At 39.2% G+C, this 27,589-nt stretch overlaps 1 protein-coding gene across 7 annotated transcripts in view; it reads left to right on the top strand.

Annotated features, from left to right (window-relative positions):
• Positions 1–27,589, top strand: part of SBF2 (SET binding factor 2) — a 283,574-nt gene that overhangs the window by 28,611 nt on the left and 227,374 nt on the right. For 6 of the 7 annotated variants that reach the window (XM_075048070.1, XM_075048067.1, XM_075048069.1 and 3 more), the window contains exon 2: positions 23,058–23,146. In XM_075048070.1, the coding sequence (XP_074904171.1) occupies positions 23,058–23,146 (89 nt within the window). The remainder of the gene's footprint in view (positions 1–23,057; positions 23,147–27,589) is intronic. The other variant, XM_075048066.1, reaches the window with a different exon arrangement.

The raw sequence follows: 27,589 nt of genomic DNA, 5'->3' as shown, positions 1-27,589 counted from the left end.
TGCTGCCCTCTCCTGCTGTGCTTTCTGGCTTCTGTTCTTGGAAAAGTGACTGAGTTCCAGGACAGAGCCAGGACAAAATGGGCCCTTCTGGCTTTGGAAACTGATAGGGTGGAGCGTTCCATGCACCCTGATGCTCTTCTAGAAAACTGAGATGTTTATATCTTAATACAGGTTCCCCTACCTCCTAAAGCATATCAGTGTTAGTAATGGGCTGTGGAGAAAGGCCTCAAACACACTACTTAGATTAACATGAAGGTGAATAAAAATCATGTGAAATTGTCATGCTAGTTGTGATGGTAGCATAATTTCTTAAATTTGAAGTGGTAGGCTAATCTTGCATGTTCAGGAACTTCTAATATACTTTTTCATATTCCTGGGTCACAGGTAGTAGGAAAAACACCTTCAATTGTATTATTAGTGGTACAAGGAAAAACAGATACTGAGTATGGAAGTTAACATTTCATATGTAATTTGTGTGATCTAGGTAATGTTTGACCAGATGCAGGCTAGAATAACAGTTTGCTTTCCTTTTAAAAAAGGCGTAATCTCTCTTTTCATAAAATGTTTGCATATATAGTTAAAATGAGGAAAAATAGTGTTGAAAGGTTTGAAAGGGAAAATTCCGTGTAAAGATAGTAATAAGGTATGAAAACTACTTTGATAATTCTTTCTCTAGGAATTAATTGTTCTGAGGATAGTTGGTGGGAGCACTAAGGAAGGAATTAGAAGTATGTCCTGGAAAAACAGTCCTGTGGGGTTTTGCATGTGTGCCATTGAATAGTATAGCAGTATCTTTTAAGGGCTCCTGTTTTGGATAACAAGGTGAAACATAGTTTAGAGAGAGTGTTTCAAAATACATTTAATTGAGTGTTGTATAAATATGCAATGAAAACAACTAGGACTTGGATGACATTGTACAGGACAAAGAGTACTTAAAGTGCAGACCTCTGTGGGAAAAGTAATGTTTCTTTCAGAAAGTATCATCTATCAGTTTGACAAATAAAGCTTAACTGGCATAAGCAGATTTTTATAATAGAAATTTATGTAAAGACATTACTAGAATCTAGTTGCATAGTGAAACCTTTCTGAATATATTAATCTGAAATGGTGAGTGTGTATTCTGTCATTTTTACACATTTATTCTAGCTATCTATATTACAAAATACGTTTTATTTGTCCAGCATACTTTTGGCTTTCAAGTTCTGGTACAAAAGGCTGCAGCATTTTGCTAATTCAGTAGGCGTGTGTCTTGGGTGGAAATTGGTCTGACAATCCTGAAAATAAAAATACCATGTAAGTTGTTGTTATCTCTCCTCTGGGGAACATTGTAGGTGCATTTATGATGTTATCAGTGGCTGCTGGCAAGCGTTTGACTAAGCAGGCTTTAGCTGGATCACAAGATCATATTCTTCCCACAGCTGAGACAAGTTCCTTTTCCTCCCTGCCGCAGGTGATGAGGAACTTCACAAAAGGATTTCGAAAGGCTGTGTATTCTACAACAGGCATTAAGTAATTATTTGGGTGCCCAGTGCAGCTGATTGAATCTTATTTTCTGGGTATAATTTGGGTCAAAACTCATCCTAGAAAGTAAGAGTTTTGGTGTTTTAAAAGTAAAGCTAGGTAACATCGTGTTTAAACTCAGCATGCTAGGCTGTACTGTTTGACAGAGCATTTGGTAGGTTTTGGATAACTCTGAGGTTGAAAAATATCTGTCCTTAGTTAAGGTGACAAACATGCGTAAGGAAGGGTATCTTGGAATAGTTTGATGGGGTATCTTTTTTACGTGTCACTTTCAGCATGCAGAGAAATTCTTTCCTCTCTGTAGTTGTGATGATCTGGAAGGATACATTTAAGAACAGTTGGAAGTAATTTGGCAATTTGACACTCAGACTGTATTACACATGCAAGTCCCACAGGATTTCAAAGTTTGTAGGGCTTTTGCACTTTAATATCCTTTTGCATGTAGTGGCAGGGCTGACTAATAGCGTAGTACTTTCATTTGGAGGTTGCATGTTAAAGATGGTGGTGCCTGTAACCTCCAGGGGGTCTTCGGTGATAACCTTCTAGGTCTGGAATCTGGAAAACAATGCTGTAATGGTTTGGTCTTACATTGATTTTTGCGTTTTAAAACTAAAAGTGCCACTTCTAATTAAGGATTTACAGTGGAGTTTCAGTTTTGTGATAGATATCTGAATAAAAGCATATGGATAAACTCTAACGTCTGTAGTGCTGGGTAATGATTCTGAATACTTTCTTAACATTTCTATCAAGTGTTATGATTGTGGTATATGCTGAATCCAATTCATTACAATTATTGTTGACTTATACATTCAGACACTCATAAATGGCATATAGATCTGATAGAAAGCATGCTAGTCATAGCCAGTAGCTGGGATTGGAATATGGTAGCTTTGTATGTATATGTGAATACTTTTTTTTGTTTGTAAATAGCATAGTTTTAATAATAACAAATCTGGTGTGTAACTGTTCTTCACTGTTTTGCAATATGTACATATGGGTTATATGCAAAAGTGAAGCAAGTCCTTGACTTTCCTAGTCATTAATAATTTATATCACTATTGTGTTTTTTCAGCATGTTTGAACTAACAGCTTAGAGGTTAATGCAAACACGATTCTAGCCTAAGCTAATGTTCTTTATATACAGGTGATACTTATTTCTGGAAGAATTTTAGGATAGACTTTCCACAGTTGAACTGTTCAATGATTTTCCTTTGGAACTTCGGACACATTTTTCATTTAGTTTCTTTTGGGAGTTAAGAGTGGAGTGTTGGCTTTCGTTTCTTTCCTAGACTAGTTTTTTTCCTCATTTGTTTTGTTTTTTATTTTTTATTTTTTTGAAGTCTTCTCTCTGAGTGATTGCAGCTTGTCACTGATAGGTATGCAGCTCTCCCAAATTAAATGTTTAAGGTTTAGTCATATTTAGTCATGTAAAGCAGATTTTGCCTGAATGTGCCAGAGTGAAATGACTTAGGCTGATACATCTGGTTATGTTCCACTACTGAAATTCTTGTAGCATTCAAAAATAAGAATAAAAGGTAACAGAGAAAGTTAGTATGGAATAGTTGTCCCTCATTATACTCTTTTTGTCCTTTATTCCAGAGGGGTAAAAATCCTTTTTGGGTACGGTTGATACAATTTTTCTACAGAATTACAGTATAAATAGAAGGAAGGCTTCCTGAGCCCTTTAACGATATTTCTTCTATAATGCATTTTTCATTTAAAGTACTAGAGAACTTGTAGATCTGTATTTGAGTGTAGCCCCCATGAATATGAACACACCAGTTGCACTTGAAAACTTGAGAACTGGGAATATTTTCCTTGTACAGACTCTGTAGATGGAACATTCATGCTCCATGCGTGGAGAATGAGAAAACACATGGACGCATTAGCTGGAATGCATCTGGCACGTCTCTTCCTTGGGGAGATGGAGTGTTCCATAGCTGTGAGTTGTTTTCTTTTCAAAGTGGCAGAAAAAGTTGTTCTATATTTGTTCTTTATCCAAGATATTCTGGCTTCCCAAGTTCTTTTGCAGCCTAAGAACTGACTCCATCTTGTGCTCCGCATATGTTGTATCCCTGTTACCACAGAGATGGAAATGTTAAGATGCTCCACCAATCATAGAATCATAGAATGGTTTGGGTTGGAAGGGACATTTTAAAGACTATCTAGTTCCAATCCCCCTGCCATGGCCAAGGACACCTTCCACTAGACTATGTTGCTCAAAGCCCCATCCAACCTGGCCTTGAACGCTTCCAGGGATGGGGCATCCACGACCTCTCTGGGCAGCCTGTTCCAGTGCCTCACCACCCTCACCGTAAAGAATTTTTTCCTAATATCTAATCTAAATCTGCCCTCTTTCAGTTTAAAACTGTCACCCCTCATCCTATTGCTACAGTCCCAGTTGAAGAATTCCTCCCCATCTTTCCTGTAAGGCCCCCTTTAGGTACTGGAAGGCCGCTATGAGGTCTCCCTGGAGCCTTCTCTTCTCCAGGCTAAACAATCTCAACTCTCTCAGCCTGTCCTCATAGGGGAGGTGCTCCAGCCCTCTGATCATCTCCATGACCCTCCTCTGGACCCACCATGCAGGTCCATGTCTGTCTTGTGTTGGGGGCCCCAGAGCTTAACACAGTACTGCAGGTGGGTCTCACAAGAGTGGAGCAGAGGGGCAGAATCACCTCCCTCAACCTGCTAGCCATGCTTCTTTTGATGCAGCCCAGAACATGATTGGCTTTCTGGGCTGTGAGTACATGCTGCTGGCTCATATTCAGTTTTTCATCAGGTGCTGCTGTCCTAACAAGTCCATTTTGAGGATATTACTTCTCTGTCTACATGACAAATGTGACAACCTGTTCAGCATCAGGTCATTCAGTAAAATCCAGGAAGGCAAAGTTAATATACATTAAAGTATGTATATACAAAGTTAATACATTTTCAAAATCTCATGGCTTGGAGAGTATCACTACTTGTGCCAGGGAAATGAAATTAAGAAGCCAGAATTATGACAGTAGCAGTTGTCCTCCTTATCTGTGAGTTTTAGATTTGCCTCTGTAAGACCTGCGTTCCTTTTCTGTGGCTACAGTTCAGGCATTCAGCCAGTGTATGTCAGTTACAATATGCTATCACAGGGAAAAATAGTGTAAATTTATTTTATTCTGAGCAGGTTCATCTTTACTTTTCCAATGAAAATTCCTCACCTTTATGGAAGTAGTACCTCAGAACTTTTCCAGAAAGTGGTCTCTGTCGGAACCATTATTTTCTTCTAGGGAAAAATGTACTGCAGTTATTAAACTTGCTGAAATAAGTAGAGGATGTCCTTCAGTGTGGAAATGGAGCCATGTTTTGTGGTCGTGTTTTATCGTCTGTCTGCAGCCTGGATGTCATTGCCTGTTAAGGAAATCTAGTTAACTTCCTGAATCCTCTGTGTGGTGGGTTGACCCCGGCCAGTGGCTAAGCCCTCACCCAGTTGTTTTCTCACTCCCCTATGGTGGGATGGGGGAGAGAATCAGAAGGGCAAAAGTGAGGAAAAACTTGTGGGTTGAGATAAAGATGGTTTAGTAACTGAAGGTGGGAGGAAGGAAGGGGGGGTGGAGGACTGGTGGGAAGTGATGCAAAAGTAGTCAGTCTCCATGTCCCACCAGCAGACCAAAGCCCAGCCTGTCACCAAGCAACATCTACTTTGGTTAGAAAAACTCCCCCGGTTTTATTACTGAGCATGACATTATATGGTATTGGAATATCTCTTTGGTCAATTTGGGCCAGCTGTGTCCCCTCCCAACCTCTTGCCCACCCCTAGCCCTACTTGCTGTGGGGGGGCAGAGTGAGAAACAGAGGTGGCCTTGATGCTGTTCAAGCACTGCTGAGCAACAGCTAAAGCATTGGTTTATTATCAACACTGTTGTAGTTACATATCGAAAACACAGCACCATACAGGCTGCTATGAAGGAAATTAACTTTATTGCAACTAGACCCAGTACACTCTCTCCCTGAAAGTCTCCAAATTCTGTCATTTCACTGCTTACAGTATGAATGGGGAGTTTTTAGGAAGTGAACACTTGCTTTAATCCTTTTTCTTAGCTAAGCTTTCCAGGTTCAAAAGCAAGCATTCGAAGCACAAGGCTGATTTCAGCAAAGGCATTTGTTCCTTTGTCTCAGTGCATTTGGGCTGTCAGATTATATCACACTGCTTTCCTGAAGTGAACAAGCTGTTCTTCTTCGATTTCCTGCCCATTGAAACCAGACAGAATTGCTTCTTACTCCAGGTTGTCTTCAGGACTGTTCTTAGGAGCTGGTAAAAGAGACCTGTATGATACCGGTCTGTGGAGTTAGCTGTTGTGCAAAAGCTGAACACTGTACTAATGCAAGTTGTAGAGTAATTGGAGTTGTTATTGAATCCTTAGTGAGGAGAGGTCTATTTCCTATAAAACTGATTCCAGTCTTTAAGTTTGGTTCTGCGATTACATACTTGGCTAACCACTATGGTAAATCAGTATGACTTCCTTCTAAGACAGATGACCTATTTATCTTATGTGACTCATTGCACCAATGTTACCTCAGATGACTTCAAGTATCTGGAACCATTCTGAGTTCTCCTGGCAAGCATTCCATCGGTGAGTGGGTCAACATTGCTCAGATTTGCTGTGATAGTACTGTTCAGCACTTGTACTTCCCCGAATCCTACAGAAAAGTGACATCAGATGTGTTTCATGAGAGTTGGGAAGTTCATTTTCACTGTCGTATTGTGCAAGGACTGCTGTCTTGCTTAGAAAAGAAATCTTACATCAATGCTGTAGGGCTATGGACTCTCTGAAATGAGTGAAAGCTTAGATATGATGGGCAACCTCACTGCCTATTATTAGATAGACAGGTAACATGATGCAGAGTCATTTGTCTTTTAACAAGTGAATTGGTTTTTGGGATAGGTACAGGGAAATTCACCTGTCAGCAGTTCACCCATGCAGGGCTTCTAGCTCTGATGTGCAGATTTGGGGTGTCTTGCTTCTAAAGTATGAGCAGCAGACATGATATTCAAATTACAGTGTTGGAAATGGGGTATTGATCTGTTTTCCTTCCTACAGCAACTGGAAGCTCTTCTGCTCCTAAATGAGTTTGTAGCCAAACTTTCTTGGATATACTCCCGATTACATCAGGGTGTCTGGCCATACTTACGTTTTTCTGGTTCCATTGTTGAAAATCTTTCTAGCCCAAGGAAAGACAAGGTATTTCAGTGATAATCCTTTTTTTTTAATATGAGTGAGAAAATTTTGATATTTGGACCTTCTGCAATTTTTGTTTTGTGTGAAAGGGTAGAGAAAATTCAAGGCCTTGCTTAGCCTTGTGGTCTTTCACATGCGAGTACGCACCTTATTTTTCAAGACTGGTTGAACACATTTCTTATTCTGCATTAGAATGTTTTCTAGTCTCAGGTGACAAGGTATTCAGCACTGCATAAGCACTGCATTGCTCAGGCTCTGGTTTTTGGTAAGTGAACTGCCTGTAGCATTATTCTATCTCTGTTGTTTCCTGTTAATATGAGTGGAGTGTAGTAGTCTGTTTCAGTCCCAGTAATTTGCCGCCTTCTGTCTCAAGTAACTGGATTGTGAGGCTTTCGGTGAGTTAGAATTCATATTAGGTCATTTAATTTACATCCTGGCAGGGCTTCAGAAGCATGTAGGAGTATTCTTGGCTGATGTTTTCTTCAAAACTACTGTAAAACCAAAAATGCTCTTGGAGAATCACCATCTAGTGCCTTTCGTACCACTGAATTCTTCTCACTGTTATATTAAGAAAATGTTCTATATGTGGACCACATAAGAATACCAGAAAACTAAAGAGAATTATTTACTAAATTTTAAAGAATGCCTGTTATTAGGCTACAGCTGAGAAAAGGTTATGTTAAGAATTGTTTTTTGTGGCAATAGTAGTACTTAATAAAAATGGCTTTTGTAAGAGTTTATTTGTGTGGGGACACAGGAACTCAAACCCCTTGGTGGAGACATTTTACTCAGACATAAAGTAGCTGTATGGGTGTTTTTTCTATAGCTTTGTCACTTACTCGTGGTTTTGAGCAATTAATCTTTCACTGAGTATAAAATGGAGATGTCCCTGTTTCGACAGGTCATCTGTCACCATGGTAACCAAAGATAGTGACCTCCTTTATTAAAATGTTGCGGTATTATGATGGAAAGTATTTTATAAGTTGAAGCATTAAGTTTGTGTTCTGACACCTGGCACAAGAAAAATTTCTTGAGTACAGCTGTTAGGCTGAAGAGAAATTAGTAGGCAAAATATTTGAAAACTAAACAGTCTTGCTTTAAATGTAATGGTCCAGAATAATGATGTATTTAGTAGGCAAAAAAAGAAGAAAGGGGGGGGATGGGCTATTAGCTTCCCTCTCTGCAAGTTGCCCATGATAACATAGCCTCATGCTACGCATGTTCTCACATCACATGATGTGGCCACTGCTGGGTTTTACCCAGTTTTCTGCACTGAGGTTCAGGGCTGCGTCTGCAGTTGGTGTAGAATAAGTATTTTGTATCAGACTAATGAAGCAGCTCAATCAACACAGCAGCAGTCGTTATAAGATTCTGGAATAAAACATTGTTTTTTAGAAACTGTAGTAGTAGATGATACAGATGCTACTCCTTTATAAAGTAGTAGTCCCTGAGACAGCTACCAAAACGAAAAAACTTCAAATCTGAAGCTGATGTGATTCTGTTCCTCTAATAAAAAATGTGGTAACCACTATTGGATCTGTGTGTGTGCACTGTTGCATTTTAACTAACAGGATCCCACCTATTAAAGTCTGTAAGGTCAGGCTAATTTGAGGAAAATAAAAGCTTGAAGGTTGTTAACTTGTAGTTCCTCCTTATTTATGAGTATCTTAAGCACTGTATATTAAATCTGAACCTTACATTTTTTCTTTCTATTTTTAAAACAGTGTGCTCTTGCATTTATGCCCCTGACTCCCCTTAAGGAACTTGTATGTGATGCATAAGATTATTCCTATGGAAAGCAGGATAATACAGTTTTCAGCTGAGATCTTTATGTCAAAATGGAATAGTGTAGTGAATTCTGTGCAGTGTGTTGACCACAGAGAGAATGATTGTGATGGGTAACTCAACACCTTTCTACCTGGTAGAAGAGTTAGAGGAAGCTCTTTGGTTACCTGTTACTATAGTGAATTTACTTTATTTGCTCAGCTAGATGTGACATTAGCATCAAACCAATAAAGATGTTAAAAAACAGATTATGCAGGTCTACCTCATTAGCAAGCTAATCTTCAAGGAGATTAGGTCATATAACTTAACTCTGTAGAAAGAGCCAGCATTTTTGGATGTATGAGTAATCTTTCAGGTAATTTACATAAAAACCAGAGATCTAAGTAATGACAAATGGCTTGGCTTTAAAACATTGATTTTTTGTTGATTTTTAAAAGGAAAACCCCTTTAATTATATAGCTTTTTGTATGTTACAGGCAGCTGCAAAATGTTTGGCTGTCAAAATATTTTTAAAAAGTTCACAAAAATAACTTGAAATGCTGTGGCCATTTATGTCAGTATTTTTGCTTGGAGGTCAGATATACAAAGCTGTGTGAACCTGTAACTGTGTGTTCTTTTCTTACTACACCTATGTTCTTCACACAGGTCAGTTTACTTAAAAAGGTATATGAAGATTTAGGGAAAGGTAGAATGTATTCAGTTTAAAAAGAGAAAAAAAGTGTCTGATTTGTAGTGAGGATTAATCTTTCACTAAATATAGAGTCCAAACCTTCTACTTCAAATATGTGAACTTGGTATAGCTAGAACTATGTTCTAATGCTATATTTGCTCTTCCTCATGGGATGGAAAATCTGTGCAGAATCTTCTTTCTGTCTCTCAAAAAAATGTACTTTCTGCTCACTTATCATGGGTCTGTATGTTGGTGAGCCCTACACTGAACTAAAGTTATCAGCCAGCTCTGGGAAGTGTTTTGCTTACTCTTTTGCAACATTGCATTCCCTCCTAATTAGATACATCCGACTCCCTGGTGCCTTTAAAACAAGTCAATGCTTGAGAAGACACATTTGGTCTTGTACAGTGACAGTTTTGCTCATCAGCAAAATTTTCAGGTGATAATTCACACTGGTAATCTAATTCTATCTTTTTCAAAGATAGACTGCGGTAGGGATAAGATTCTTCATACAATCTGAATATTTGCTTGAAGTCCTCCTGACAGTAGGTCGTAAATGATGTTACACAAACCATTGTAATTTTTGGAGCAAAAAAAATTTTTGTGTTCCTCTTAGTGGTTGTTTATGAATCTTTAACAGGGAAAGTATGGAATTTTATATAGATTTTGAGAAACCCATTTGCTTTCCATTGTTTCAACTTTTTATTTAGAGATTGAATAGGCATGAAATATTTGTCTTTCATTTTGGAATGCTGTTTTGAATCACCTGTTTTTGTGAGAACTTGTTTTGGAGCTCTCCTTTTTGACTGAACTTGAGCTCTGTGACTCCCTTCCTCAAACAAAACCAGTTGTTCAGACCATTGGATACAAATGCGTGCTTGAAGGGAAATCTCATTTTTTGCCTTAGAAAATATGTCTTTGTCCAAGAGTTTACACATCTTTTACAAAAGAAGACCCAAACCAAAACTTCGTGTTTGCCTATTCCATGCTGTATATCCAGCTACTACTAATCTTACTCTGTCAAATAGACTAGATCTAATATTATTCTGGTAGCATATGCATCAGTTCTGGAAGAATTTAATGAACTCAAGACACTGTTTCTGTAATATAAATTTTTCCCTGCTTGAATCTTAGAATAAGCAAGACAAATGCTAAGTAAGCAATACAAATAGGAAGTGTTATGATGCATTGAGTTTAATAGTAACTTTATCCTATCGATATATTTCAGGTTTTGTATTCCTACTTTTATTGTAAGTATGTTTATAGCTAACAGCTGAAAGGAGTGGAGAGAAGCTGATAGACTAACGCAATATGCACTATGTAAGCCTCATTTCCTTAGGAAAGCAACTGAGGAAGCGTGAAGATACCCTGTTAAAGCCAAAGAGCTAGCAGTTCAGAAGATGCTGAAAATACTGAGTTCTGATAAGTTTTGTGGAAATAGGTAGTCCAATAGAAGAACTGTACAAGTATTCAAAGTTAGAAAAAGCTTACAGTACAACAAAAATGCTGTTGCACATCAGACTGCTGTGGAGCAGGTGTTACAGGTGCAAGAAAAATTTATCAGTGCTCAGACCTTATTAGACTGAGATTCTAACGAGTGGGGTCAAGCCCTTTAGGAATTCAGGCTTCAGTAGCTTGTTGCTCTCAGTGCTACTTATTCCTCTCCTCATACAGATTTTCCATGGTTATTTGTGCTGAAGTTTTGTGGATTTTTTTTTTTTTTTGGTGGACTTGATTTTTCCCTTACTCTAATTTGTTATTTAGCACTTTTTAAAATGAAAATAGAATTGCTATATTAGGAAACTTCTTCAGACTTTTAATATAGAATTCAGTCTGCAACTTGCCTAAATTCTGCAGGGTCTGGAAGGACCTATTCAAAATTTAATTTCATGATCATATATATATATGGGTTTTCAAAATGAATAATTTGTTATACCTTAGATGGCACTTAAAATGAAATTCCTTCAAGCAGCATTGTCTTTTTTTGTCACATGACTCTCTCACATTTCCATAGAAAGTCACAGAAGGAATCTCTTTTTGTGTTGGCTTTGTAACCTTGTTTGTAAATGTTTACACAGGTATGAATGATGTTGATTTCAAAAAAACCCTAAATTATATTCTTAACATTTTCAATAGAGCATAGTATATATTTGCATATTCAGTTTGCTGGGCCTGAACTTTGTTTAGGATTGTTATCTGTATGATGTCGTTCATAGATACAATTATGACTTTTTCTGACTATTACCAAGCATGATTAGACACTTCCAGAAGCTATAAGATGTTACTTTGTATATCTGAACAAATAGCATATAGGCAGTAAAATAAATGTGGGATTCCCTCCCCCCTGGCCCCAGTTTAGTTTTGTTTTCTACTCCACTCCTAGGAAAAAAAAAATAATAATAGAAGTTAAAACATGCTTGTACTTAAAAAGTAAAACAAGTGTTTCAACATGTTTAGGGTTATTGCATTTAGACCTGAATCTTCATATTCAGGAATCCTGTAAATGTGTACTGATACAGAAGAACTGTTGTAGATACATTCTTCCTTACATATTATACTCCTGTAAAGTGATTTAGAAAAATAAGTTTTAGCAGGTGAACAGACTTATTTAAGAGTAAATATAGAAAGCCTTTTTGTGAAGTTGTTTCTTTGCTGGATTTTAGAGTGTGAATAGCTTTTCTTTATACTCAGCAAAATCAGATTACAGTTACAGCTACTTACAGCTCTGGACTGTGTAAATATCTGTATACTTATTCTAACCTTGCAGTCTGTGTTTGATTAAAAAACTAACTAACCAAAAATAAAAAAGGTAGAAGTATTTACTCAAGCTAGTTCTGTATAACGTATTCAAATTTTGTATGCTGAAATGGTGTTGATTAATATGTTGAAATAATGATATTGAAAATGTGAAATTGTTTTAGGGTAAAATTCTAATCTTGCAGTTATGTTTAGGAAATGTCAAAGTGGAGCTTAATTTTTAATTATTGGGTGTATCATTTAAAGATAAATCAAAGGGTGGTTGTGGGAGGAAGATAACTCACTGAAAACAGAAATCAGATTTAATAAATAGGGCAGTGTTACTTCTAAAGCAAAGCAATATATATTCTTCGTTAGAACTGGGAAACTGCCTCGATTTTCTTTTTTTCTGTGAGCAGTCTGAGAAGCTCTAAGACATTGATTCAGAGTACAAAGCTGAGTACAGTTTCGTCATCTTAATTTTTATACCTTCCTTGAAAATAAATTTAAAAGTTTTTTCCAAGACAGCTGGGAAGTCTTGCTCAGTTCACTGTGTTCAAAAGAATGTTTGTTTAACATAGAACATTTATTTTGAAGTTTGATCTTTCCTTCCTATACAGAATCCGGCAGAAGTGATTTGTTTGCAAACAAGAAGGGGAATTGTCGGTGAGGATGAAACTTTCTCCCTGCCAGCCCCCCCAAGCTTTTTTCCAATTTCTTGAATATTATGCCAACCGTTGGGTAGAGAGTAACTTGAAAATGTTTTAATATTCATGCTTGTTTTCTCTTGTCTGTTATTTCCTTTTAAGACTTTTGTAAAGCCATGTTACTGTCCACCCAGCAAAAATACAGTGTATGTCCAGAAGTTTATCATGTCCCAAACATCTATTTGGAAGGAAGAGTCCTGAGATCCAGCTGTTACAGCCAAGCTGTGGTAATTGTATCAGTAACTTATCCAGATAAAATTTTGGGGGAGTTGGAATCCTAGTGAAAGGTGGAGGATGATGGTACTTAAAGGTTCTCAATAGTAACTGATACCTTCATAGGTCCTAGGACAGAAAAGCTTTTTAAAGGACACTTCATGTTATTGCAGAAGTTCCTACATGGGCTCTTAAAAACACGTAGATGCAACAGCAGCAAAAAGAATTTTTTACAGAACTTGCAGTTAAAAAATGTCAATGAAGTCATTGCAACTGGTCGCTAAGGTTTTGGTCTTAAGCACGGCTTTCAAAATGAGACGGCACTTTGCATGACTAACAGTTTTTCAGGTATAATACTGACTTAGTGACATTTGGTTTGTGGCCCTTCAGAGGCGTTAGAAGCTGATGGAGTCCTGCCTGAACGAATCATTGTGTGTACTGTCAGTCAGTGCTGTTGTGCGTAATACCAAGGAGTATTAGAGAGACACCACTGCAGTAGGTAAATGCCCATCTAACCTATGGTGATGATTATAATATCCCTATTTATTCCTTCTTCATTCTGCCCATGCTTCCCTTTTCTCTGATTTCCTTCCTCTTCTGCTTTTTATGGTACTTATCAGTTTTCATTTCACTTTGCATTGATACAACTTCAGTGGATTAAGTTCATCCTTAAATGTGAATTTTCCCCAGACTTTTCAAACCTATTTTTATGGTTTCAGCAGAAACACCTGTTGGTTTAGTGGAATAAGATATACCATGTATTGCCATATTCCACACCTCCCCGTCCCCCCCGCCCCAGCTTCAGCTTAATTAAAATACAAGCTAGAATATTTTTCTTCCTTTATTTACAAAGCATACAAATATTTTCTGATACCCAGGAATAACGAAGATCATAGCTGACCTGCATAGGAGAATATCTATTGCAGTAGTGGGAAGGGTGATGCTGTGAATAAAGTGCTAATCTAAGGTTTAGGTGGTATCGATTGAACTTGTTTCTTGTACATCCTTTGGGGGCACAGATCACTTTCTCTATGCTTCCTTCCCCTGTGTATGAGATGGGTTACCAGCTCTGCAAAATAGAGAAGTACCAAAATCAAATATATATCAAGGCATTCAGGAATTTGGACTGTCCAAGTATTTCAGGTAGTCCTGACTAGCAGCGCCAGTACGTTTGGGGGAAGATTGAAAGACGACTTTTTTTTCTGGTGAGTTCAACAAATTTTTCCAGTGTACAATGAAAAGGGCCTGAGGATCATCTTATCCTGTTACTTGTTGTATCCTTGATAATATGGCAAGCCTCTGGAACATCTGTTATTCAAGTTCCCAAGATTGTTGCATGTATTTCTTTGACCTGATTAAGATGAACAACTGACTATGAATTTTGCCAGTTGTACAAACAGTGTCTGTGGTCATTGTGGGAAGCCTGTCTTCACTCTGTCTTCCTAAAAGTACCAACATTTTGTTTAACCTTTTGTGGCTGTTAGGCCGCAATAAAATCTTTCTTCTCTAGAATACATCAGAGTTAAATGCTCTTTATGTAAATTTCAGTGTCCAGGCTGCTTCAGACTTTAAGATGCACATAGTGATGTGCTGTAATGGGCTTGAGCAGATTTTTTCAGAACTTTGTGCCATGTGTTTTAGGCCCATCAAAGAAATATTTTTCTTTTTAAGTATTTAGTGTTAGTTCTCCTTTGGCCTCTTGTTCACTTCGGTTCCAACTCTGACTTCTGTATTGGGTGTGAGTTAAAATGGGGATATCATTTGTGGTATTTCTGTCTTCTGGCATCAAGATTTCTGTAGAGATGTTTTTAAAGGTATGGGGAGACCTCAGGTACGTTTCTATTCCCTTTTACAAATGGAGGTATAAGATGGAACATGAATTGTCTTCATGCTTCCATGAAGAGCTTTTCCAAAAAGTGACAAGAATCCTTGATAGTTTAAAACTTTTACTGTTTCAAATTGTTTAAGAACTTTGATATGAAAAGGATTTTACTTTGCAGCAGATTTTGGTTATCTCTTTAGCACTAGGTACTGTTTTGTAAAGAAGGATAAGTGGTACTGTACTCCACCACCTCCATCTGTGTCTTTCACACTGACAGTATGTTTCTAACTTTGAACGTGTGAAGTTGTATTTCTGAATACTCGAAATGATTTATTAACTTTATGTGTAGGATCTATAATGGTCGTTTTAAAGTATTTAGTGTGGCATAATTGCTGATGTTCTTTCTCCGTGATCTGTAGGGTGCTGCTTCTGCGCAGACGTGAAAATGGTATCTTTTGTAAGAGATCACCAATGTGCTTACATTCAAAGCCTTGCATGTACGATTAACAATACTTAGAGCTCAAATGTATTTTTATCAGGGGTTTGTAAGAGAAAAGACAGAGTTTATCACAGTTCTCATTAATTTGGAATGTAAGTTGCATTAACAGCTCGCTTCTGGAATTTCAAGGGCAAGCAAGAGATGGCATGTGACCTTTCATGGGGAAAGATTTATATAAGAAGGGAGTCTAGGGGACTAGGGTTCAGGAACCAGCAAATTATGCCAGAATTTTAATGTGTTGCAAGTTTGTATCGTTTAAAGAAAAAGCTGGGGAAAGGGGAAGGAGGAAGAGGGTAGATCAGAAGAGGTTAGCTGCGGAGTAAAGTTGCCTTTTCCTTAATAGCTGAAGGTATAGACTGATCATTCAGCATTCTTATAGGCTGAAATTTCAGTTTTGGTCTTGGGCAAATTCACTATGTGTATGTATTGTACGGGGACAAGAATGTAATGTCTAAAAATTTGAAGCCTCATTTACTGTGTGGTCAGCTTTGATTCTTAATGTATTAAAGAGTTAAGCCATCTTAAAGGTAAAGATACTGTTGGGTGCTCATGATGATGATTATTATTACCTGGCACCCTTCATGAAAATGAAATTGCAATTCATTGCTATAGGTCTAAAATTACAACTTTCAAAATTGCTGCAATATCTTCACAATTTTTTTACCCTACTTTATATGACATATAAATATTTTACTACAAAATTAAAGAAAAAAATTGCAAAATACTTCAGTTGAAGTATAAGAATAGTTTTGCTTTTGTAGGAATAACTTTATGAAGATAACAGTATGGGTGTTTAACAACAGTAATGGCAGTAGTTTTTTTGGAAATACGTCTTTTGAGTTCTTGTTACTGCCATGCATGTTTTGCATATATAATTAATAATGAAAGCAATTACTCTTTTATGTGGAACACATTGTTAATATCCAGTGATCTGCCATGCTGTGCTCCCACACATGTATACTATATTAAGTAGTTTGTTGTCTGAGTGATGTGTATATCTGAGTTTAAGTGGTTTCAAAAACTTCCAGAAAATTCTGTGTAATTGGTTTGAATTCAGTGACCAGTGCTAGCTCTGGGGTTTCCACTAGGTTTTTGGGCAGCTTGCACATTATTTGAAAGGATACCAAAAGATAGAAGATAAAAGATAGAAATTTTTGTATTGATGATACAAAGATACTTCTTGGTGGCTGTGGCTATCTGAATCCATTAAACCCAAAATAACCTATTTTTCCAATTTAAAGACAAGGTGTCAATATTAATGAATGCCAGTTCTTCCTGTCACTCTCAATAAAGGGAGTGGAATGAAGAGCAAAACATATGACATATGGAATCTTTGTAGATCTGGGATCTGTAAAACAGATACTGGCAGGCACTAACTGAGGAGATTACTACTGGTGTTCACTGGCTGTTCAGTGTGTGTGTGTTTTTCATGTGGTGTCACATTTGGTTAATTAGCTTTAGTTAATAGGAATTTCACTTGGATATTGAAGGAATGTCCTTTTAGTGTTAAGAATTAATGAAAGGGCCTTGAAAGAAGACTTTGGAAAGGATAGGTACAGAGTGGAGGGAACATGGTTGGGATCTAAAACTTATTCATGGTAAAATCTTAATCACCTTATTTTATTTTTATCAGAAAAAAATGGCCAAAGGCTGTTACTTGTCTGGTGAAAGCAGCAGTGTTAAGTGAATTACTTTGTATTTGTGTTCATGTAAAGGAGAAGAGTCCGTAAGACAGACCTTTTCTCTCTATCTTTTTGCTTCTGTATAAGGATTAAATGTAAATTACTGTATTTGGGTGAAGTACACTTCCAATCAAAGTAAGAAGCTTCTTGTGGCCAGAGCAGGCTAGGTCTTCACTGCCTGTAGAATGGAGGTTCTTTCAAGTGTTCCTGGGTCTAAATTTCGCAAAGAATGCAAGTTGCAGTTCAGTAACTTGTGTATTTGAAAATAATAATTTTATTTCTTTTCCAAATGTATCAAATTACAATGAATTTTACTTTGTGATTGCAAACATATAAAACTCCGAGATTTTGAAGAATTGCCCTGATTTAGGAGTGCAGATTCATTAAAAAAAAAATCCCCAAATCCTCCCCCCTCCCTGCCCCCACCTGAAAACAAACAAAGTTCTTTGACACTGGAAAGAGTGTCTCCCATCTATCTGTATTGTATACAATTTAAGAAACCATGTGAAATAAGTTAGATTTTATGCATTATAAGTAGATTTGTAAATCTCTATTACAGGACTTTTCTGTGGAAGGATTAACAGCGCCTTTTTTTTCTTTTTTCTTTTTTTTTTTTTCTTTTCACATCTGATGGATGTGAATACTTATTTTTCTGATGTTCATATCTTGGGTATGGAACTATTCACTTTAATTTTTTTCCTTTTATAATGTTGCATTTCTATGATGTATCCTTCATGCATCCCTCCGTAAATTCTTTTTTCTAACTTTGATCTTTCCTTATATTTAAGTTGATGATTTTCTGAAGATTCATCATAACTGCTGTGGCTGTTATCTTTGTTTAATATCTGGAATGTTTTTGAGACTTCTGTGAGCCTTTCTGAAAAGGATCGTTTTCTAATTTTTGTGAAAACTTGGATACCAAATCAGTTGCACTTGAACTAGAGGTAGGTAGAAGGTGTTTCTTTTTTTAAGGGTGTTTTCCCAATGGTGTCCTCCAAGACTGAAAAATCAGGAATAGCTGTACTGGTCATAAACTGCCAAGTTTTGGGAACAGGGGGCAAGTTGTACAAGAGGAGGTGAGAAACTACCCTGTGCCAGTCGCAGCTGCTTCCAGCCCGCTTTGAAATCGGTGTAAAGACCCCAGTGTGTGCCAAAACCTCAGCCAGCTAGAGGAGCTGGTGGCACATGTACTTACGTGTATTTAAGATAGAGCAATAGCCATGAGAGGCAGGAGATGTGAAAGGGGACTTTGCTGGGGACACGGTTAGAGACATGGTCTTGGAAGGAGGTGCTCCATGCCAGAGGAAGCACACCCCCTGTGGGACGCTGGCCACTCGTGATGCGTGCCGGCTTGGGGACACTCCTGGCGCGACTCTAGCCTGTAGATCTGTGCTGGCAGAAGAAAATGACCAAGAGGCAAGGAACAGCAGAATAAAACCGCTATGTGCATGACCCCAACCTCCTGCACCGCCCGTCACCTCACCAAATGAATTGGGATGGATAGATCAACAAGGGAATCTGAGATTATGAAGTGGGAAGAACTGCTGGTCAGAATCATAGAATCATTTAGGTTGGAAAAGACCTTTAAGATCATCAAGTCCAACCATCAACCCAACATCACCATGCACACTAAACCATGTCCTGAAGGGCCTTGTCTATGCGCTTTTTGAACACGTCCAGGGATGATGACACCACCACTTCCCTGGGCAGCATGTTCCAATGCCTGACAACCCTCTCAGGAAACAAATTTTTCCTAATATCCAATCTAAACCTCCCCTGCAGCAACTTGAGGCCATTTCCTTTCATCCTATCTCCAGCCATCTGACAGAAGAGACCAGCACCCACCTCGCTACAACCCCCCTTTCAGGTAGTTGTAGAGAGCGATAAGGTCTCCCCTCAGCCTCCTCTTCTCCAGACTAAACAGCCCCAGCTTCCTCAGCCGCTCCTCATACGACTTGTGCTCCAGGCCCCTCACCAACTTGGTTGCCCTTCTCTGAACACGCTCCAGCACCTCAATGTCTATCCTGAGGGGCCCAAAACTGAACACAGGATTTGAGGTGCGGCCTCACCAGTGCCGAGTACAGGGGAACAACCACCTCCCTGCTCCTGCTGGCCACACTATTTCTGATACAGGCCAGGATGCCGTTGGCCTTCTTGGCCACCCAGGCACACTGCTGGCTCATATTCAGCCGGCTGTCAACCAGCACCCCCAGGTCTTTCTCTGCTGGGCAGCTTTCCAGCCACTCTTCCCCAAGCCTGTAGCGCTGCATGGGGTTGCCGTGACTGAAGTGCAGGACCCGGCACTTGGCCTTGTTGAACTTCACACGATTGGCCTCAGCCCATCGATCCAGCCTGTCCAGATCTCTCTGTAGAGCCTCCCTGCCCTCAAGCAGATCGACCCTGCCTCCCAACTTGGTGTTGTCTGCAAATGTGCTGAGGGTGCCCTTGATCCCCTCATCCAAATCATCAATAAAGATATTAAACAGAACGGGGCCCAACACCGAGCCCTGGGGAACACCACTTGTGACCCGCCGCCAACTGGACTTCACCCCATTCGCCACAACCCTCTGGGCTCGTCCATCCAGCCAGTTTTTCACCCAGCGAAGAGTACACTTGTCCAAGCCATGAGACGCCAGGTTCTCAAGGAGTATGCCATGAGACACAGTGTCAAAGGCCTTGGTGTGAGGTCAAGGTAGATAACATCCACAGCCTTTCCCTCATCCACTGGTCATAGAAGGAGATCAGGTTGGTCAAGCAGGACCTGCCCTTCGTAAACCCATGCTGAATGGGCCTGATCCCCTGCTTGTCCTGGGCTTGCCACATGAGCGCTCTCAAGACAAACTGTTCCATAATCTTCCCCGGTACTGAGGTCAGGCTGACAGGCCCATAGTTCCCTGGATCCTCCCTCCAACCCTTCTTGTAAATGGGTGTCACGTTGGCAAGCCTCCAGTCCTCTGGGACCTCCCCTGTTGACCAGGATCACTGATAGATGATGGAGAGTGGCTTGACAAGGACCTCTGCCAGTTCCCTCAGTACTCTTGGGTGAATCCCATCAGGTCCCATAGATTTCTGAGTGTCCAGATGGCATAGAAGGTCACTAACTATTTCCTGCTGGATTAAGGGGGGTATATTCTGCTCTTCATCCTCACCTTCCAGCTCAGGGGGCAGAGTACCCTGAGGATAACTGGTCTCCCTATTAAAGACTGAGGCAAAGAAGGCATTAAGTACCTCGGCCTTTTCCTCATCGCTGTGGCTATGTTCTCTTCTGTATCCATTAAAGGATAGATATTCTCCTTGGGATTCTTTTTACTGTTAACATATTTGTAAAAACATTTTTTGTTGTCCCTTACGATAGTGGCCAGATTTAGTTCTAGCTGAGCTTTTGCCTCTCTAATTTTCTCTCTGTATGATCTAACAAGATCCCTGTACTCCTCCCAAGTTGCCCACCCTTTCTTCCAGGGATGATAAACTCTCCTTATTTTCTTGACTCCTAGCAAAAGCTCCCCATTCAGCCAGGCCGGTCGTTTTCCTTGGCGGTTTGACTTGTGGCACATGGGAATAGCCTGGTCCTGAGCCATTAAGATTTTCTTCTTAAAGAATGTCCATCCCTCCTGGACCCCTTTGCCCTTCAGGACCATCTCCCAAGACACTCTCTCTCAACCAGTGCCTCAAAGAGGCCAAAGTTTGCCCTCCGGAAGTCCATAGTGGTGGTTTTGCTGACCACCTTCTTTGCCTCACCAAGAATTGAAAATTCTATCATTTCACGGTCACTAAGCCCAAGACGGCCTCCGACCATCACACCTTCCTCCAGTCCTTCCCTGTTTGTAAACAACAGATCTAGCAAGGCTCCTCCCCTGGTTGGCTCACCCACCAGCTGTGTCAAGAAGTTATCTTCCACACACTCCAGGAACCTCCTAGGTTATTTACTCACTGCTGTGTTGTATTTCCAGCAGACGTCTGGAAAGTTAAAGACATGCCTCTGAGACTACTGCCAGCCGCTTGTAGAATGATTGCAGTTCTGCAGCGTGCTGCCCTTGGGAATCGTAATCAGTATGTGCTATCTTGCGGGTAAGATTGCTGTTTGGAGTTTACTCTGTGTAATTCATATACCCATTGTACCAAGAACATCTGTTGCTAAATCTTTTTTCAAGAGAAAGTCATAGTATGTTAAGTGTAAAAGTACATAAACTGGAGAAAATACTTATTATTAAATTGTCAGATTGATTCTACCTAAACACCTTGTAAAATTTTTTGTGGGTTTTAAGATAGAAGCAAACTCAAACTGTAAATTAACAGGAAGCCTAAAGGAAGCGTATTTTTTTTCCACCATAGCATTGATTTATGAATTGCTTTATGCTAGCAGACTTGAATTGTGTCAGACTGAAAATTGTTTTTTATGGTAAAGCCAGGAAAATAACGTATTCATTGCTGCTGCTTGGGTGTCTGCAGAGGAAGCAACACATATGGACTGCTACTACTAATGCAGAATTTGTACCGTTTCATAATATTGAAGTATAGCTCTGAGAATTTCACAAGAAAATGTTTAAAAATTTTAATGCTTAATCTCAAAGTTTTGTAATACAATTTTAGAGAAAGGGTGATCCAATTGAATGTGATGGGTCAGCATGGATTATTAAAGCTATGAAAAGATATTTTGAATGGTTGCAAATTTCAACTTTGCTATTTAGGAAGCTTTATATGTAGTTTAATGAAAACTGTTTTCCTAAGTATCTGGTTTGATTTTAAATCAAACTTTTATTCACGCTTGCAGTGGTATCAGCTTGCTTCCTTATTTACCCTGTTTCTCCTATGATCCACGTACGGGGTAAGGGACTGCAAATACAGTGGTAGTTTAGAGCTGTGTGTGTCTGCTTGGCTGGTTTGAATGTAACTGCTGATTGCCTGAGTGGGTGCTGCCTTACAGAAGAGGTAACTGTTCAGTTCTGCTGCTTTTTCCTTCTTTTTGGAGTAGAGGAGGAAATAGGAGTTTGGGCCTCTCGTGTCCGCCCAGCAATTGACTTGCAAGCATGTTTGTGTTTTGTGTCTGCTTACCTCTGAAATTATGTTGAAATCATCCAAGAGAAGCAGAAATTGCTAGAGTGAAGACTGATGGATAGGTAGTATTATTAGAGATATCTTGTTTTCTTGGATTTAAAATGTGTATGGACTATTAGACAGGTCTTTGTGCATGTGAAATACTTGGCCATGTTAAAGCGGTTTCCTTCAGAAATCAGAATAATATTAAATTTTCTATTTGCTTGGTATATTTGTAAGATAAACAAAACAGAGAATTTGCTTTTCTTCTGTAGGAAAAGGCAAGATTTGTGCAAGAGAAAAGATCATTCTTCCTACTATTGTACCATGCTTTAAATGTGGAAAACATAAGTTGAAGGCTATTGATTGCATGCTTTATGTTGTGTAGTGGTTCAGTACAAAATGGTCCTAGCTTTCAACATTCCTTCAGGATAGTATTGGTTAGTGTAAAAATTGCTTTCGCTTTGCCACATTATGTTGTGGTGTATCCCAGAGCTAAAATACAGTAAAAATAAAAGTTATTATTTTTTCCATATTTACTCCAGGACTTCAGCTGGTAAAGAACAAAATTCATGTTTGTACATGCATTCCTCTGCCATTCAGGATGGCGGGATGCTACAGTTGAATATTTGTGGTGTTTCTGCATCAGAGAAGTTATCAGAAATCAGCAGTTTTTCTCTACACCTTTCTGTGTAGAAAGTCACTACTGACTTGTCCAAGGAAACCAACTAGAAATACTGGCAAGGAACTAGAGTGTCCTGGATAAATCATGTAGATTTTTAATCTATAGACTTCTTTTTTAAGACTGTTTGTTGACAAATGTTTGATATCTTTTTAAAATATCACATTACCCATTATATTAGTTTTTAATTTGTTACTGTTTGTAGAGAGAGACTAGAATTACCGGTAATCATCTGTCACTTTGAAAACATGCATGATGGGCATAGACCAGATGCAGCTTGCATCTTCATTTCATGTAGTGACTCCTTATGTTATTACTGGAGAATATTAAGATTGTATTTATTATATGAGTTGCAAGACACACTTGAGGACCCTGTTCTGCCTCTTGTGGTGAAACATTTCCTAATATTGAGTATATTCTGAAAATATTCTCATATTTATGGTGATTTAAATTTCACCAGTTTGCCTTTAAGTAATTGAATTTTATCTTTCAGCAGGCCCAACAGAAGGTTTGGGAAAAATAATACAAAGATTTCCTCAGAAGGACTGGGAAGACACTCCTTTTCCACAGGGAATAGAGTTGGTAAGTTTGCATTATATTTTGTAATTTTTGGAGTTTCTTTCACATACAATTGGAAGGTACATCTGCCTTCATGTCATAATCTGTATTATCTAACCTGACAGGGAATGGATAGAAATTACATGAGTAGAGCGGATAGATAATAGCTTTAAGAATAACGATTTTGGCTAACAGAAGATAATTTATTCTGGTCTGTACCGCTAAGTAGATATTCCTAGAATACAGAAAATGTCTGCTGCAAATTTAGAAGTGGTGTGTTTAAAATAAATGTTTATTTGTGTCAGTAAGTTTATCACTGACTACGTTTTTAGAAGCATTCTTCAGATGGCAGATGACTTTTCATTGTCATGTTCGAATAAATACAAATGTGTATTTGTGTATTGTAGATTTAAAAAAAAAATAAAATTAATATCCCAATAAACTGGCTTGATTAAAATGGTCAGTTTTTACTCAGTATTCTGTCCTTGACAGATAGCATAATGAGTGCTTACAAAAACAGTATGCTGAACAAGGCTAGTATACAGTGATCTATTTTAAATGCCCTCTCTGAGAATTCACCGAGTGCCACTTCTTACCCTTCCTTGGTTTCATATTGTGAGATGCAGTGAAGAGGTTATCTTAGTCATCCAGATCAGGGGTTCATTAAACATATGGCTCTCAAAATCTTGCAGAGAAATGAAATACTGTGGTCATACTCTGCAAATTAGGTTTCTGAGAAATCATAGTGAAACTCTTACTGCCGTGAACTTAGGAACTTCTGGGACAGGATGAGCTAGAGAAGGAGGTGGCCTGTAGGAAATGTTGCAATAGAAGTCTTTGTACTGTGGGACAAAATCAGCTGCGGAGGACAAAGACACTGACTCTTCACTGAATTTATTACACATACAGCAAACATAGCAAGCTTTTACCAGTATGATACCTTTCAACCAGTGCTCAGCTCACTTGTTGAGTCATAACATGCCATTGGCCATGTGTCGTCTTTTCCAGTGAAAGACAGAGGAGAGGATCTGGGTATTTACTGCTTGCTCTCTGGTGTAGCAGAGGTTTATGTTATTCACTGTGTGCTAGTGTATGCGACTGGTTGCTCGTTTTCTTCAATAGTGTGGTTTTAATTTCTTCATAGTGAAGTATAAGCCTTGTTTTGGGGGGATGTCATACATTAATTAGTGGTGTAAGCATTATTTCTGATACACGTGATGGACAGTTACAGTGTTTGTGGTATGCTTGCATAATACTGCATTTGGCAATGTAGGGCTGTGCTGAAACAATAGAAGCTCCTGCTTTCTCTGAAGTGTTTCTACTGTTACAACATTATACCAGTTTGTATAGCAATTGATGTTTGCTATAGCTGGTAATTCTCTACTTAATATATGCCTAGCCAGCATATGCTTGTGCTTGATGACTGCTGATCGAGTTCAGATAAGTGGCTTTTTTATATAGTACACACTATAGTTGTAGTTCATTAGAAGAGAAACCAACTTTGATGCCAAGGCTTAGGGGTGTTTTCTTTTTTTAACCACTCTCTTGGGGTTGAACTAGGTGGTTTGATCTTGCCTTAAACAACTGCAAGAGTTTGAGTCATATTAAGATTTATTTTGTCATACAAATCTTCCTTACCTATTTCAAAGGAAGTAATGTGTCTGACTTCCAGTGATGTTTTGAAATAAATGAGCACAACTTCTCTTAGGGCAGTGAAGCTTCTTAAGTGATGTAACTGTACCCAAATGTTATTTCCCATTTAAGTTTAATTGTAGGATGTTAGCACTACAAGAAATACCTTTCTAAAGGAAAATGGTTTTTTTTTGGTTTTTTTTTTTTTTTTTTTACTTGACTGAATCAAACATTATTTCTGTATCAGTTCTCAAATGACTCATTAGGCAGAGCCATTAAGACTTTAAACTTTCCAAGTAAAATGAAATCTGATGACTTAAAAGTTAAGGACATCTATCTATTCAGCCAGTCGGCAAAATTAGTCAAATTTTAATTTGCTTTCCAAGTGTGGTAATAAAATTTTAATTAATTAAGACTGAGGAGTTAGAGATATTGCGAAGATCAAGCACTAAAGTAAATCACTTGTGAAAGATTTTGGCAGGATGTTTTTTTCAAGATTTTGAATCAACATGAATCAACATTAATTCATGGAAAGGAAAGGAGAAAAGCTGTGTTACCATTTTCTGTTTGTCACCTTAAGGGCAGCTTTAATATCATTAAGAGGGTAATAGGCAAACCTTGGGGAGAAAAAAGTGAGAAAGAAGGTAAGAATAGAATAGTTGACATAAATGTATATGAGAATGAAGGTAGACATATTTGTGAATAGCACTTAGTTCTATTAGTAGTTGTACTGGGTTTGCATGGCAAGGTTTTGGTAGCAGGGAGGCTACAGAGGTGGCTTCTGTGAGAAGCTGCTAGAAGCTTCCCCCATGTCTGACAGAGTCAATGCCAGCCGGCTCCAAGACAGACCCGCTGCTGGCCAAGGCTGAGCCCATCAGCGATGGTGGTAGTGCCTCTGTGATAACATATTTAAGAAGGAAAAAAAGTTGCGGGGCACACAGAAACGGCAGCTGTAGAGAGGATTGAGAACATGTAAGAGAAACAACCCTGCAGACACCAAGGTCAGTGAAGAAGGAGGGGGAGGAGGTGCTCCAGGCACCGGAGCAGAGATTCCCCTGCAGCCTATGGGGAAGACCATGGGGGGGCAGCCTGTCCCCGTGCAGCCCACGGAGGTCCATGGTGCAGCAGATCTCCACCTGCAACCCGGGGAGGACCCCATGCCGGAGCAGGTGGGTGCCCGAAGGAGGCTGTGACCCTGTGGGAAGCCCACGCTGGAGCAGGCTCCTGGCAGAACCTGCGGATCTGTGGAGAGGGGAGCCCAGGCTGGAGCAGGTTTTCTGGCAGCACTTGTGACCCCATGGGGGACCCACACTGGAGCAGTCTGTGCCTGAAGGACTGCACCCCATGGAAGGGACCCATGCTGGAGCAGTTCATGAAGAACTGCAGCCCGTGGGAAGGACCCACGTTGGAGAAGTTCATGGAGGACTGTCTGCCATGGACAGACCCCACGCCAGAGCAGGGAAAGAGTGTGAGGAGTCCTGCCCCTGAGGAGGAAGGAACAGCAGAGACAACGTGTGAGGAACTGACCCCAACCACCATTCCCTGTCCGCCTGCACTGCTGAGGGGGAGGAGGTAGAGAATCCAGGAGTGAAGTTGTGCCCAGGAAGAAGGGAGGGGTGGAGGGAAGGTGTTCTGAGATTTGGTTGTATGTCTCATTACCCTGCTCTGGTGAATTGGTAATAAATTGAGTTAATTTTCGCCAAGTTGAGTGTGTTTTGCCCGTGACAGTGATTGGTGAGTGATCTCTCCCTGTCCTTATCTCGACCCACAAGCCCTTTGTTATATTTTCTCTTCCATCTCTAGCTGAGAAGGGAGGAGTGATATAATGGCTTTGGTGAGCACCTGGTGTCCAGCCAGGGTCAACCCACCATAGTAGTTTGAGTTAAAATCCTCTTAAGTGTACTACTTCTCCTTTGAGTGAAGGATCTTTATGGAATTACATGGTTTCTCTGAAATGGAAAAAAAACCAGTGGTTTGTATCTGAAAAACATGTTAAGCTCTCTTCACTGTGTTTTCATGAAGGAAAAAAGGGCCAAAGCTTTTCATGCATAGTGATAGGATTGAAGGGAGATTTGATTTTTTGAGTCTTGTCTTCTGTCAAAGTTAGTTCTTCTGCCATGAATCACGGAGATCTTCAGCTGATCATTGGTGAAGATCTCACTACTGCCCAGCTCCTCCCCCTGCCCCGCCCCGGCTCTTTTGTAAAGCAAATTATTTGCCTTGAATTTGGACATTGGAATTTTTTTCTGAAGTTTTTTTGCCAAATAATGCAGGTTGAATCAAATAACTTGTCTTGGCATCTAATGGCTGACGTGATCTAATGGTTGTTTCCCGTTCACGCTGTTAATGGCATTTTGTGAAACAAGGCGGGGGGAAATAGTGTAAAAGACCTATGCCCACCCCCACACCCCAAGCTTTAATACTTTAAGATTGAAAATGCCTGTTTGGACCCCTTGTGATCTCCATAGCTTGTAGAGATGCCGTTAGTCCAAGCTCCAGCCAAAAACTAATAGACAAAATCATCTGAGACTTTTGTGGAGGGCTCTTCTCTTTCCCCATCCCTGCATGCCCCCCACACTTCTGGGTTTGAATTTGTGTGGTTAGTTTCTGAGATAAATTAAGATAATGTAGAGAGTGGAGTTGTGCAGGTAATTTTTAAATTAAATAATAAAACCACTGCAAATAATATTTTTCATTATTTTGAGCCCAGTTTTGAAAAATGAGCTAACATGGGAAAAACTGTGCCTAATGGACCTTGGACACTTGGCTGAGTGAAAAGGGATCATTTTGAGAACATCTGATCTAGGAAACATGATGACCCTATTTCAACTTTTA

The sequence above is a fragment of the Buteo buteo genome, chromosome 16, assembly GCF_964188355.1.
Source record: "Buteo buteo chromosome 16, bButBut1.hap1.1, whole genome shotgun sequence".
NCBI classification, from domain to species: Eukaryota; Metazoa; Chordata; class Aves; order Accipitriformes; family Accipitridae; genus Buteo; species Buteo buteo.
Note: the sequence above shows the minus strand (reverse complement) of the source record. Positions and strands in the feature narration are given on the sequence as shown.